Source organism: Macaca thibetana, chromosome 7 (genome assembly GCF_024542745.1).
Source record: "Macaca thibetana thibetana isolate TM-01 chromosome 7, ASM2454274v1, whole genome shotgun sequence".
NCBI classification, from domain to species: Eukaryota; Metazoa; Chordata; class Mammalia; order Primates; family Cercopithecidae; genus Macaca; species Macaca thibetana.
In genome coordinates, this window is record NC_065584.1 from 105,879,596 (window position 1) to 105,894,849 (window position 15,254).

Here is a 15,254-nt window from a genome sequence, read left to right on the forward strand (position 1 = left end):
CCCTCCTGGCCTTGGTGTGAATAGCACTGAGGGAGCCTGCAGCCCGGGCACTTACCTGACCTCTCTGCTGTGCTTCTGCAGGTACTGCACAGAGGACAGCCCCAGCTTTCCTCGGCCTTCCCTCCTGGAGAGCCACATCAGCCTTATGCATGGCATCAGAAACCCTGATTTGAGCCAAACGTCCAAAGTCAAACCTCCAGGTGGACATTCCCCTCAGGTGAGTATGGGCTCCCTGCCACTGGAGCTGGCTGCTCAGTGAGGCTTGGAGCTGGAAGGGCATTAGGAAGGCTACTGTTGTGGCCATGGAGCAACCAGAGTGACAGCTTCCCTCAATGTGGGTCACTCTCTAGTCCTGTGTGACCCACCTGGCACTGGACACAAGTAGGGGATAAGGACAAAGACCCATAAGGTGGCCTGTCAGCCTGTTGTTACTGTTGCCTCCCTGTCACCATGGCCCCCTCTGTAGGGGTGTGCTGTGCTCTGTGGACATTGGTACATTTTCACACATACCATTCTCTTTCTGTCTCACAGCAGTCCTGAGGCGTGTGCACGTAGGACTACCTTGTCAGATGAGGATAATGATGTTTGACCAACTTACCCCCCAACCTTCTCACTAGTTATAGGAGGAGCCAGGCCTAGAACCTGCTATCCTGGCCCCTTGCCCTATGACTTTATCCCTGTCCCATGCCCTATTCTCATTTCTTGTGAACTTCTGGAACAGCCTGGTTTTTCCTCCTCACTGCAGCCTCTCTCCACACCATGGTAGGGGGGCTGTTCCACAGAAGGGTCAGGGGTGTCTGGGAAGCCCTAAGAGCTGCCTGGAGTTTCAGGGCATTCTTAAAACTTTCTTGCCTAATCAGAACCATCTGATTAGGCAAGTCAGTGGTTGGCAAAGGCCCTTTCATGCATAGGAGCTGGGGGTATCGAAACCTGTCCAATTGTAAAATGCATATCCTCCCTTCCCCCAAAATGCACATACCCTTTGATCCAGCAATTCTGCTTCTAGGATTTATCTATTAGAGATCTTTTGCCTTGGGCATAAAGAAGTCTGCTAAAGGATGTTTGCTGCAGCACTGTGTGCAGTAACAAAGATGGAACTCAGCTAAATATCAGCCACTGGGGACTTCTCATTCCCACAGTGGGTTAGTGTGCTGCCTGTAGAAGAATGAAGTCTCTATGTTCTCCTATGGAGACACACTCCAATATATGTCGTTAAGTAAAAAAAAAAAAAAAAAACAAAACAGGGTGAAGAAAAGCATGCATATACCAAGTGTGGTGGCTCATGCCTGTAATCCCATCACTTTGGGAGGCCAAGGTGGAAGGATCACTTGAGCCTAGGAGTTCGAGACCAGCCTGGGCAACATAGGGAGACTCTATCTCTACAATAAATAAGTAAATAAATTAGCTGGGTGTGGTGGTGTGCACCATCTATTCAGGAGGCTGAGGTGGGAGGATCGCTTAAGTCCTGAGGTCAAGACTACAGTGAGCTGTGATCACGCCACTGCACTCCAGCCTGGGTAACAAAATGAGACCCTGTCTCAAAAATGAAATGAAATAAAATAAAAAAAAATTAGCCAGGTGTAGTCCCAGCTACTCATGAGGTTGAGGTGGGAGGATCGCTTAAGCCCAGTAGGTCAAGGATGCAGTGAGCTGTGATTGTGCCTCTGCATACCAGCCTGGTCAACAGAGTGAGACCCTGCTTCAAAAATAAAAAGAAAAGTATGCATGGCATGCCATCATTTTGCAAAAGACAATAGTTTTGTTTTTGTATATGCATAGGATACCTTTTGGAAGAGCTACAAACCCAGGTAATATGTTCTTTGGAGAGCAGGCCTGGGGAGTGGGATAGTCTCTATACCCTTCCCATGCCTTTGGAGTATTGTGACACATGCATATGTTACATTACAAAACAAACAATTGAAACAAACCAAACGTAAACCAACATTCAGGGCTGGAGTGACCCTGGCCGGGGTGGTGCTTTCCTTGAGTCCTTGGACTCATGGTTACCTCTGGGGGCTCATGTCCAGGGCTTGGCCTGGACTGTGCTCACGCTGTCTCTCCTTTTAGGTGAACCATCTGAAAAGACCAGTCAGTGGAGTAGGGGACGCTCCAGGCACCAGCAATGGCGCAACCGTCTCTTCCACCAAAAGGCACAAGTCCCTTTTTCAGTGCGCGAAATGTAGTTTTGCCACAGACTCGGGGCTCGAGTTTCAGAGCCACATACCTCAGCACCAGGCGGACAGCTCCACAGCCCAATGTCTCCTCTGTGGTTTGTGCTACACCTCTGCCAGCTCCCTCAGCCGCCACCTCTTCATTGTCCACAAGGTGAGAGACCAGGAGGAGGAAGAGGAAGAGGAGGTGGTGGCAGCAGAGATGGCAGTGGAGGTGGCAGAGCCAGAGGAAGGCTCCGGGGAGGAGGTACCCATGGAGACTAGAGAGAATGGACTGGAAGAATGTGCCGGTGAGCCTTTGTTGGCTGACCCAGAGGTGAGGAGATTGCTGGGCCAGGCCCCTGAGGACGATGGTGGCCACAATGATAATAGTCAACCACAGGCCTCTCAGGACCAGGACAGCCACGCACTATCCCCTCAGGTGTGACTGGAGACCTTGCAGTGTGCATGGTCAGGGGTGGTGCCAAAGCGTCTTCCACATGCCGTGCGGACCGTGGAAAATAAAAGGCTCTGCCCCCGGTGTGAGTGTGGCCGGTTGTACCCTGGAGTAGTGTCTGCCCTGAGCTGCCAGTGCTGGGTATCCCCCAGCCCCAGGAAATGTGGGGTTGGCCAGGACCCTCACAGCTCTGAATTTGCTTCTGTTATTTATGGCTTTGTGCTGCTTCTTGGTACCCCATCTCTTGTCTGTGTCCTTCCAACCCCAAGCTGCTTATGTGGCCCAACCCCAATGCTGTCAACTAGGCTTGAACGCCACAGCGGCTGTGCTCTTCTGGGAGGTTCCCGCTTGCTGCCTTCAGCCAGGGCGCTCCTCAGAGCTCTATTTTCCTGCAGACACCAGCTCTCCTTCCTGCCTTTAGATCCTGAGAAGGAGGGAAATGAGGGGTGCTGACACAGTCCCTCTGGGAGAGCTCTGCCTAGCCTGGTTTGGCAAGGGCCCTTGATTACCTTGCCCCTCCTCCCTGTCTTTGATTCTTTTCCCTCAAAATAGTCCTGAGAACTAATTGTCACACTGGCTCATCATGTCTCTGTGGGTGGGGTGGGAGAAACCTCTGCTGCACACCTCTGTTTGGAACCTGGGGAGAGCAGGAGGTAAGGCAAAGGCAGGCAGGCACCAAGAGCCAGACTCCTTGAGAAGGCGCTGTGGGTGGGTCTTTGTTCTGCCGTTTTGCCTTTCCTGACAGGTGGGGTTGGGGCACACAGACATTGGAATATTTGTACTCCTGCTCTCGTGCCATTTGAGAGGCTGCTGCCCCAGGCAGGCCAGCCCCTCCTCCTCTTGGCTACACTCATGTTGCTCAGACTATATTTCAAATAAAAAATCTTCTCACCATGCAGGTAGGCTCTTGTATTCCTCTCCAAGTGAGCCTGGCCCCACCCTGTTCCACCCAAGGGTCTTTCCCAGACTTCCCCTGTTTGTCCCATCTCTGAGGGAGGACAACACTTCCTACTGTCTAAGGAAGGTCTTCTCTAGATTCTGGAGCTTGTGGTTAGGAAACCAGGAGCCCTGTACTTCTTAGTTCTCTAGAGACCTTCTGAAGGGGTGAGAGGAGGGACTCCACCATGTGGAGACCTCTAAGATCTCCCCCAGGCTAGTGGCATTAGCTTTAGGGCCTATCGAAATTTTCTGGGCACCTTCATCTTTCCTTCACATGATTTTCAACCTAACAGAACCCCTTACTGGTAAAAAGGGAAAAGTGGGTGGAGAAGAGGAATTTTATAATTTTCTTATAGCATTCAAGAGGTTTCTTATTTCTTACAGCAGTGCTGCTGCCACAGAGAACTCAGATGTGGCAGAACTGGGATTAGAATTGGAAGACTGGCTGTCTTTTCACTGATGGTGGAGTCAGGGCCCACCCAAGCGGGAGGAACAGGCTGTGTGGAGGTGTCCTGTGACCTCTAACCCAGGTGGCATGGGGCTGGGCCCAGCAGGATCTAGTAAAGGGAGGAGGGTGCTAGCTGGGTGCCTAGAGGTCATCTTTCAAGGAGGCATTAAATATCAATTATAAATTATTAAATCAGATAAATATGCCTGGCCTTTTCACAGTTGAAAAAAATACATTTTTTTCCTCTATCAAATGCCAAGTTTTTAGTGGAAATGCTAATGGCAGTGGGAAAGGTTGCCTCACTTTCAGAGAGACTCTCACTGTCTGCACCCTTTTAATAATTGCTCTTCCTGGCAAGGCTGCCACCTCCCTGTCTCCCAGACTGGCAGTGGGGCAACCCAGGCCTGCTTCCAGTTACCTGCAAAGCCAGACCTAGCCCTGCCGTAGCTGTTGTCCCATGCCTAATTCTAGTTGCAGGAAGCCATCCCTGTACCCTGGGTCCATTCACAGGAACAGCTTCCAGAGAAGGCTGATGGAAGGGTTTGAAATGACTGGTTGAACCCTTCCTGCTCAGACACAGTGGTAGCTGGAGAGCAGGCAGAGATGGTAGAATTGCAGGTTTGGCCACCTGTACTGACCCCAGATATATATCTCCTTCCTGGGAAGAGCATGAGTTGGAAAAATGTTGAGCCACTCCCTGGAAAACCTGGGTCCTGGCCTGGATTCTACCCTTAGCCAGCTCTTAGCAAATCCCTTAACCTCACTCTCTCCTCCCCTTCACGATAGAGTTAATAATTCCCATCCAACTGGCTTCACGGGCTTTTGTGAACTCATGAATGTGAAAGTCTTTTCTAGTTTATAAAACACTATATGAATGTGGGAAAATCTTTACTTGACCTTAGGGCATGGAGGGTGGAGCACATTTTGTCTGCTGTTTGGACTTAGATGCTGATTAGCAGTTATAAAGTGGCCCAGACACCTAGCCATTCTTTAGTAAGAGTGAAGATAGCATTTTAAGCCCTGCTTGTGTGCCCAGCATCTTGCTGAACACTTTCTAGTGATTCTCTCCTTTAATCCTCACAAAGATCTCACAGTTGTCCTCCATTTTACGGAGAAGAATACCGAGGCTCACAGAGGTTAAACGATGTGCAGAGGCCACCTGTAGTGATGGTGCTGAGTCAAGCCTGTCAACCATTGTGCTCCTTAGCGACCAAGGCTGCTTTGACAGGCTGCCAGCTTGTCAGTGGTTTGCAGCCCCCGAGATATTGTTTTCCTACTTCCCATGCAGTTGGGGTGCCCCGCCAAGTGCCAGGTTCTCTTTGGAGTCCATCTGTGCCTTGTCACCCCAAGGAGGGCCTCAAGCATCACGCTGTGACATTCCAAAACACATGTGGTATCTCTACAACCTTTCATTCTCATTGGGATTTGCCATGCCATTTAAACACCATCATTTTTTGAGGACTATCTAGAAAAGGTTGCCTAACCCTCACAGGGAACACAGAGTCCAATATCTTCTGGTTTTTTCTTTTGCAAGATTTTTTTAAATGGTTGTGCTATCATTTGTCATCATCAGAAAATGCTTGCTGTAACAAGCGTTTATCTGCACATTATGCTGCAGTGAATGCTCTACTGATCAAATTAAACAGATAAGATCCCTACCCTTGTAGAAACTACAACTTAATACACTCTAAGACTTGACAAATTACTTAGTATTTATTTTCCAACTGCTTTATCTCTGTAAAATGATATGCTGAATTATTATAAGCTAATTGTTGTAGAAAGAACTTTCCCCTTAACTTATGTAAACAGTCTGGTTTTAAAAAAATTAATAATTGTGGCCTAGTAAGCTCAAAACTTTGCCTTCCCCAAGACTGAGGAACCTCTGTCCTGTTCACCACTGTATATTCAGCACCAGGCAATTTCTTTTTATTTTTTGTTTGTTTTGAAAAATTAATACATATACATGGTAAGACATTCCACAATACAAAAGGGTATACGATAAATGGTAAGCTTCCCCATGGAGGTCAGCCTCTAGTCCCCTCTCCAGAGTTAATCACTGTTATCTATATGTTGTGTATCCTTTCAGAGCAATTCTATGCATTTACAAGTTTATAAATATGTATATTTATATATCTATTTTTAATACAAATAGTAGAATTCTATACACAGTGTTCTGAAGCTTGCTTTCTTATATAGTATTTTGGAGATTATTCCAAATTCATACATTGGGTCAGAGTAATTCTTTAAAAGTTCCTTGCATATAACAGTGATTCAAAAATTATATGGATGAATGAGTGAATGCCTGCATGAATGAATGAATCTGATTCAATTGGTAGCTACTGCTGTTCTCTTGGGGTCTGATCTGATCAAGACAGCACCTTTTAGATTCTAGAATGTGTTCTGACTAAGGGGTTCAGGATACTATTCACCTTCTCCAACAGATGCCACAGGAGCCTTAGGAACTGGGCACAGGAAGTCCTGGGCCCCTGGAGGGAAAAGTTGAGACCCAGGTCCTACTTAAAATGCTTGGTTTTAAGGTTCCTACTTAAAATGCTTTTTTCTTTATTGGAAAATGATGTAACATTTTAGAGAAAATTAAAAAGCACACATATTTGTAATCTCTTCCTCCTACCATTGCAGTTGTTTTCATTTTTGCCTATAACTTTCCAATCCTTTTTCAGCACATTCATAATTGAATTTATGGTATAATTATGACAGTATCAGTGGTTAACATTGAACATTTCTATATGGCAGACATTATTTTCACATTCATTTTTATTTAGCTTCACAACAATCCTGTAAGATACATACTATTATTATTCTTTTGGAGACAGTAAAATCGAGGTTCAGAGTAGTTAAATGACTTCCTTAAGGCCATGGAGCTAATAAGGGGCAGAGCTGGAATTCACACTCAGGGATGAATTCACACTCAGAGCTGGAATTCACACTCAGACAGTATACTAACAGTATACTGTCTCTGATTTTGTACCCTACTTTTCTCCACTGAACGCGGAAGATGTCCAGTACATGTTTCTATATGGCTTTTAAATCATCATTTTATTTTTCTTTCTTTTTTTTTTTTTTTTTTTTTTTTTTTGAGACGGAGTTTCGCTCTTTCGACCAGGTTGGAGTGCAGTGGCGTGATCGCGGCTCACTGCAAGCTCCACCTCCCGGGCTCATGCCATTCTCCTGCCTCAGCCTCCTGAGTAGCTGGGACTACAGGCGCCTGCCACAACACCCAGCTAATTTTTTTTTTTGTATTTTTAGTAGAGATGGGGTTTCACTGTGTTAGCCAGGATGGTCTCGATTTCCTGACCTCGTGATCTGCCCACCTGGGCTTCCCAAAGTGCTGGGATTACAGGTGTGAGCCACTGTGCCCGGCCTAAATCATCATGTTCAATAATTGAATTCAATAATTCAGTAATTGTAATACTGCCTTGGAGGGGCTGAGTATCAAAATTTGATTTTGATACTCAGCCCCTCCAAGGCAATATCACTTTTATTTACATTTATTTGTTTTTCAGTTTGCATTATATTTATGCTTTCTCAGAGTTCTATTGATCATGCCAAATCAATATAATTGACCATTTCCTGTTTAACATTTAAATTCCCTACTTCATCAATGCAATGAAGAGTCTTGAGCATATAGCTTCTTGCTTCTGCAGAATTATTTCCTTGGGAGTTTAACCCAATTTTTTTCTTGAGTAAACTCACTGGTGGAGTAATAGAATGGAGAAGATCATTGTCATAATATGAATCAGACTAGTAATCAGACGCCCTAGGGTGCAGTCTCATTTCTGTAACTGACAGTCATTTGGTCTCATCTGTCAAATGAAGGGGTTGGTTTATATCTCTGGGGATCTTGATTTTTATCTTCTCATTCTATATACGTTCATGTCAAAATAGACCTTCCCAAAGGCAAGAACTCGTATTTCCTCTGTTGCTTATTTTTTTTTATTTGTTTACTTTTGACCTAGATGCGTACACAAATGGAAAAGATCCCTTTTACTCAGCCCCTCCAAGACAATATCATTTTTATTTACATTGATTTGTTTTTCAGTTTGCATTGTATTTATGCTTTCTCAGAGTTCTAGCTCTTTATGAGTACCTATTTTTTTTTAAAGTCTCTTTGTTAATCATCCTAAGTTTTGTAAGTTTTTAAATTTTATTACTTTTTTTTTTTTTTTTTTAAGAGACAGGGTCTGGCTCTGTCACCCAGGTTGGAGTGCAATGGCACAATCATAGCCCATTGCAACCTCAAGCTCCTGGGCTCAAGTGCTTCTCCCACCTCTGCCTCCCAAGTAGCTGGGACTACAGGTGTGTGCCACCATGCCTGGCAAATTTTGTTATTATCTTTTTAGAGATGGGGTCTTGCTGTATTGTTCAGGCTGGTCTTGAACTCCTGGGCTCAAGGGATCCTCCTGCCTCAGCCTCCCAAAATGCTGGGATTACAGGTGTGAGCCACGGTACCTCGCTTTTTTTTTTTTTTTTTGGTCAAGCCTTTTGAAGTTTGAACTTGGTCTGCTTCATAACTTCCAAGCATCTTTAAATCCTTCTGTCACCAGGCATTTTTCATTAGGGTCCTAGGTCCAGGTGAATTCTTGAGTTGGTTTGTTGTGTCATGTGTTGGCCTTTAAAAATGCTCTTATTTTGGCTCACGCCTGTAATCCCAGCACTTTGGGAGGCTGAGGCACGCAGATTATGAGGTCAGGAGTTTGAGACCAGCCTGCTCAATATGGTGAAACCCCGTCTCTACTAAAAATACAAAAATTAGCTGAGCTTGGTGGCAGGTGCCTGTAGTCCCAGCTACTCAGGAGGCTGAGGCAGGAGAATTTCTTGAACCCGGGAGGTGGAGGCTGCAGTGAGCCGAGATTGAACCATTGCACTCCAGCCTGGGTGACAGAGCAAGACTCTGTCTCCAAAAAAAAAAAAAAAAAAAAGATCTTATTTTATATCTATATCTATATATACCCATTTACAGATTTAAATTGAGTTTCCAGTGCATGAATACTAAAATCAGCAAATATTTAATTGACCATAAGGAAAAGAGGTGCGGAAGGATGTGGTAAAGCCATGTAAATCCATTGTAACTAGGAGAAGCTTCCATCACAATGAGTCTCCAAGTAACAGTGGATCTGCAGCACCAGTGTGTTTCATGAATGGATGTGGGATCATACGTAGAGTGATCATCCAGGTCTACTAAATCGCTTTGCTTCTTGGCCTTTTGGCTGAGATCAAGTACAGACCTACTAGATCTTCTCAGACTTAATCCTGTAGGCTTTGCCTCTATTCTATATGAAAATGGGGATAGTAGATGATGCATTTGATGTTTGGAGAAAGTGATTAAGCTCCTCTTCAATCTGGCATTCATTAAACTTGGAAGCCCCACTGATTCTAGGTCTCCCCTTTCAATTATAGCACAGGACACACACATAATCCCTACTTTCTTGTGGGGCTTTTTAGTCTATAGAACAATTTGCTTAGAATTTTCCCCTAAGATCCATTGTGCATAACAGAGCTGAATATTCTTGGTATCTGAACAAGAAAGTAGGTGCTGCTTTCTAAGAAACTCTTTTCCTATGGAGAAGGGGTTTTGATATGACTTAAAAGTGAGGAAAAGGAGAAGATGGAAAGTGGGGGTTGTGTGGGGAGGTAATGGTGGGAAAAGGGATAGAAATTTGTGGAGGGGCAGGCAGGAGAATTTGAACAGATGGAGAGTTTAGAACCTGGAAACGGTGCATTTTTAAAGACAGTGATAGACAGAAATGGTGCTATTGAGCTCAAAAGGGAGGTAGTGGCTTGATTTGTCAATGGCAGCACTTGGGTGAACAGTAATTGTGGCAGCAGTTGTTGGGAGGAATTAATTTTTTTTTTTGAGACAGTCTTGCTCTGTCGCCCAGGTTGGAGTGAAGTGGTACTATCTTGGCTCACTGCAACCTCTGCCCCCCGGGTTCAAGTGATTCTCTTGCCTTAGCCTCCCCAGTAGCTGGGATTGTAGGCACCCGCCACCACGCCTGGCTAATTTTTGTATTTTTAGTAGAAATGGGGTTTTGCCATGTTGGCCAGGCTGGTCTTGAACTCCTGACCTCAGGTGATCCACCTCCCTCAGCCTCCCAAAGTGCAGGATTAAAGAATGAGAAGATACAGCTGTTGAGGAAAAGGAGAGCTGAGATTCAAAGACTTCCTTAGAAAAAGACAAAGACTTGAAAGGGAGGAAAAAGACTAGTTTACCTTGCAAGAAGACCAGGAGAAGCCTGGGCTGGGAAGAGCCTTTTCTAGGTTCAGTTGAAGATAATGGAGTTTATATCCTGGGCCCAACTGACTAATTGCTGGCCCCTGACCACACACTCACCCTCTTATCTAATGATTGCTTTATTTTGGGGCATGCCTAGATTTGTGGCAGTCCTGGATGGAATCAGAGCAGGTAGATTGGGGAAGACACTTGGCTGTGGCAGCTCTATCATTGAGTCCCAAGTTCCCTTTCCAATCGAGAATCAGGACTGACTTCTCATTGCCGGTAATCCTTTAATTGCTGTCCATGTACCAAAGCACAGCTGTGGCCACACAGCTATCCAGTCCCTGGATAGAAGCATGCCAGAGTGGCCAGCTCATCCCATAGCAGTAGGACCTGGAGTGTCCACCCTCTTGGAACAGAGGCTCAGCTGCCTGAGCTGGGAGCTGTGGCAGCTCTTAGAGGGAGGTCAGATAAGCAGCAAAGAGCCCTGCAGACCAGCTGGCAGAAGGGCAGCTTGCAGCACAAGGCAGTAAGTTCCCACGGGAGGGCAGGATCAGCAGAAAGAACTGGGCTTTGTTAAACTCAGAGCTAAGACTTTAGAATGAGTGGAACCGAGCGAAGGAAAAATAGAGGAAACTGGAGGGGTTGGATAGGTATTTGATTAATTTCCCATGCTGTTAGTGACTCGCATTGAGATGTGGTTTGAGGAGCATTGAGGACTGGAGTGGAAGCCAATGATGCTTCATAAGGAAGTTTTCAGTGACCCCTGACCTCAGACCCGTGCCACAGCTTGTGGAGAAGGCCACCTCAGTGTGAGTCCACATGGGTGCCAAAGAAGCAAAATAAGACCTGGTAAGTCTTCTGACCAGAATGAAGTTGATGATCGTTGTACTCTACTTTGCCCTAAAAAGCTCACATGTGAAGTATTACCATTCATGGCACAGGAGTTTGAGGTGAACATTGGCAAAGTGGATGCATCCAGAGAGGAACTTCTTGCATGGCCTGAGGCTCTCAGTGCCATATTGCTCAAGGAGCTGTTGAAGGAATTTAATGTTTCATCAAGAAAAGAGGTATTTCATGATCAGTATTTTCACATCTTTGCAGGGCTATCGTATCAAAAAGGAGTCTAGACTTCTGTGTGGCTCCAGAGCAAAATTTGACTCAGAATAAAAGGAAAATCTGTCTGAAAATGAAATGGGCTGCTTGGAGGAGTAGCACATTCTCATTCCCTGGAAATGTGCAGGCACAAGCTAGGGCCCCTCCACCAGGGTTGTCCAGACCGTGGTGAGGCCCTGCAGTGGCAGGGAGAGAATAGAGGTGTAGGGAGTACTTAATGATGGCCCTTCCTGCCAACTGTGATCAGTCCCTTCCCCCCCGCCATTTCCTCTCCTCCACACAGATGGGGCCGCATGTGTCTCCCCTTAGTCTCTCTCTGTCCCAAGCCTGGGGACCAACTGTGGTCCCCAGGAGTTCCACGTTAACCCTCAGGGACTGGCATCTGGCCACTGTCATTGGGTGGGCCTGTCTCTGACCTTATGTTTCAGCTCTAGTCATTGGGTTGCTTCTACCTTGTACAGGAGGCCAATGTTTGCAACTTCATAACCCAATTGTGTTAATCCATTATTGCTTGATATGTGACTGGCTCCCCTTGGGCTCTTTTGAGAAGTTTGATAGTGAAGTAAAAGATGGGGTTGGCAAGGTATGGTGGCTTATACCTGTAATCCCAGCACTTTGGGAGGCTGAGGCAGGACGATCGCTTGAGCCCAGGAGTTTGAGACCAGATTGAGCAATATTGGGAGACACTGTCTCTTCAAAAATTTTTTAAAAATATATTACCTGGGTGTGGTGGTGTGTGCCTGTAGTCCTAGCACTTTGGGAGGCTGAGGCAGGAGGATCACTTGAGCCCAGGAGATCAAAGCTGCAGTGAGCCATGATCACACCACTGCACTCCAGTCTGGGTGACAGTGAGTGACTCTGGGTGACCCTGTCTCAAAAAAAAAAAAAGATGGGTAAATATTTTAGAAGCAAACATTTGATCATCATCATAGGCCATGGGGAAGGAGGGAAGGAGGCCAGGCAGGGGAGGCAGAGAGCTGTTACAGTAGGGCTGCTGAGAAGGCCAGAAGTTTGAGAGCCTTGGAAGGGAAGAAAATGTAGGAAGCCGAGGTTAGTGTGACACAGGGATGATATTGACAGCCTGTCCTCCTTTAAAGTTGATGTTCTTGCCCAATGGTCTCACTTTCCCCTGTATTTTGAAGGAACAGTTGACCATCACAAGTGAGGAAGGCAAAGGGGAGATTGTAATCTTGTTTGAACAGTTGCTGTAGGGAAAGGAAAGGGTAAGCTTGGGAGAATATAAAAGGATTGCCACGCTGCCTGAGACTGGACTTAGAATGTAAAGGATTGCCACGCTGCCTGAGAAATGTTGGGCAACCCTGGAGCAGGAAGAAGCCCACAACCTAATTCCAGGTTAGGAACCTGCCAGGTAAATTTAGTAGAAGATCAAGGGCGAGTGCAATGAGTTCCCTAAAGAAGGTGTAGTTGAAGTTATTGTCCACTTTGTACTGTGTTCATGTGTGTGTGGGGATGAGGTGGGGGTAGATAAGAGAAGCCAGCCAGGAAGGAGCTCAAGATCATAGAGGCTGCAGGGGAGCTGACATTTTAGAGGTAGAGAAATTTGTGGTGGCAAGGTTCAAGTGGTGGGCATTTGATTGAGATGTGAAAGGGAAGTGAGGGTGAAGTTCTTTGTGACGACAAGGTCATTGGACCTCTACCAGGGTGTTGGCTGTCATCAGAGAGGCTAGGATGATGGCAGCGGACCAGAGAGAGTCTGCCATGGTTGCACTCGATGTGAGGTGACCATTGTTTTTCATCAGTTCAGGTGAATGGTCATGAGGAATGTGACAGCTAATAATATTGGGGTTAAGGATTGGGTAATGCATGCCATGGGCAATGCTTCAAAGGAGGATGGATTGTCCCCTTTGAGTTTTGTTAGCATTGGAAGAGAGGGGGCTAGATAGGAAGGGGAAGGGACGGAACTAAGTTAAAAGAGAAAGCATGTTCAAACTCATTCAGACCTTGTTGAGAGGGCCTGACGTAGTAGGATCTAAGTGTCCTGGGAGATTCCACCATTCTCTAACAGGGAGCAGCTTCCTTTGTTTCACTGAGTATGTTCACTAACACAAAAACAGGCCCAAGATTTTCCTACTACAAATACCCAGTTTATTCTGGGGCCCTGGGAAGTTCGAAATAACTGGGAGATGGGATCCTGGCACCAATAACAAATTCCTACAGTGCTTCCTCAGTACATGGTAAACACTGACTGCCTTGTACTGTGTTGTTTACTTTGTTTGTTTGAGACAAGGTCTTGCTCTGTCACCCGGACTGGGGTTCAGTGGTGCAATCACACTGGCAAAGCAGGGTCCCCTTCCTACTTCTACCACCAGCGCCAGATTCTGGTCCCCCTCATGGCCAACTTGTAGGGTACCTTGGCACAAGTCATTATGCCTCTCTGATTTTTTTTTTTTTTTTTTTGAGACAGAGTCTTGTTCTGTCACCCAGGCTGAAGTGCAGTGGTGCGAGCTCGGCTCACTGCAAGCTCCGCCTCCTGGGTTCACACCATTCTCCTGGCTCAGCCTCCCGAGTAGCTGGGACTGCAGGTGCCCGCCACCACACCTGGCTCCAACTCCTGGGCTCACGTGGTCCTCCCACCTCAGCCTCCTCAGCAGCTAGGACTACAGATGTGTGGCCAGCTAATTTTTAAATTTTTTTTGTAGAGATGGGATCTCACTTTCTTGCCCAGGCTGGTCTCAAACTCCCAGACTCAAGCAATCCTCCTGCCTTGGCCTCCCAAAGTGCTGGAATTACAGATGTGAGTCACTGTGCCTGGCGTGTATTGTTTCCTAATGCAGAACCAAGGCATGTGCTCCTCTGTGCTCTTTCAGCACCATGTACAAACCTCTATCACAGGATTTGTAATGATTCTGTTTTAATTGTTCTCTCTTCAGGCTTGAGAGGTTCTTGAGGGCAGAGACTATAACTTACTCATTTCTGTACCCTCAGCACTTGGCATAATGCATCACAAGTAATAGTTAATAAATACTTGCTGAATGAACAGCTATGACCTTCAGGATCATAAGTGGAATGCCCCACTCCATTTTACAAAGGAGAAAGCTAAAGCTCAGGGATGGCAAGCCACTTGGCCAAAGTCACACAGCTACTTAGTGGAAGAGTAGGGTTAGTCTCTGGACTCCTAGCCTTGTTAGACAACACCACTTTCCACGTCCTCTTTCTCTTGTTAGACTGTAAACTTGGAAAGGAAAGACATTATTGACCTCTCCATCCGTGAGTGCCTTGACATTCCTTACTCAGCTCGACCCCTATCATGAACTTGGTTGAAGATAGAAAAAATGTGCTTGTTAAATTTGCAGATAGCAGGAAGCTGGGTTCCAAATCTTGGCCAGATGTGGTGACTCATGCCTGTAATCCTAGCACTTTGGGAGGCTGAGGCAGGAGGATCGCTTGAGCCCAGGAGTTCAAGACCAGCCTGGGCAACATAGTGAGACCCTGTCTCTTAAAAAAAAGAAGGGAAGGATAGATTCTCCTATAGGTTAGCACTGGATGATGGGCAGAATTTAAAAAGATATAGATAAGAAGGAAAGGAAGTATAAGAGTAGGAAGATGAGATTTAACTTAAAAAAAAAACAGGTAAGATTGTATACTTAGGATAAAAAAGACTTTAGGAGTGGGGAAAACTTTGATGAACAGTGGTTTTTGTTGAAAACTCACAGGCTCAATGAAAAATTGAGTCAGTGAAATAATTTGGCTGTCTGTCAGGGAAGTTGTTAATGTCTGGAGCCCAGACCCACACTAATGTAGGTGCGAATTTAGTTGTAGGTTGCTCTGGTCTAACCTCTACAGCGGCCACATTTTCCAGAGGAAATTGGTAAGTTGGAGTGGGTAACTAGTGGCACCATATCCATTGTCATATGAGAAATGGCCTGGAAGGGAAGTCCAGAGTCCCCA

The 15,254-nt window shown here is 46.0% G+C and overlaps 1 protein-coding gene across 5 annotated transcripts in view; it reads left to right on the plus strand.

The window, feature by feature from the left end:
- ZNF592 (zinc finger protein 592) overlaps positions 1–6,156 on the plus strand; it is a 57,208-nt gene extending 51,052 nt beyond the window's left edge. For all 5 annotated transcript variants that reach the window (XM_050796082.1, XM_050796080.1, XM_050796081.1 and 2 more), the window contains 2 exons: positions 82–217; positions 2,068–6,156. In XM_050796082.1, the coding sequence (XP_050652039.1) occupies positions 82–217; positions 2,068–2,598 (667 nt within the window). In that variant the 3' untranslated portion in view covers positions 2,599–6,156. The remainder of the gene's footprint in view (positions 1–81; positions 218–2,067) is intronic.
- Positions 6,157–15,254: the final 9,098 nt, after the last annotated feature.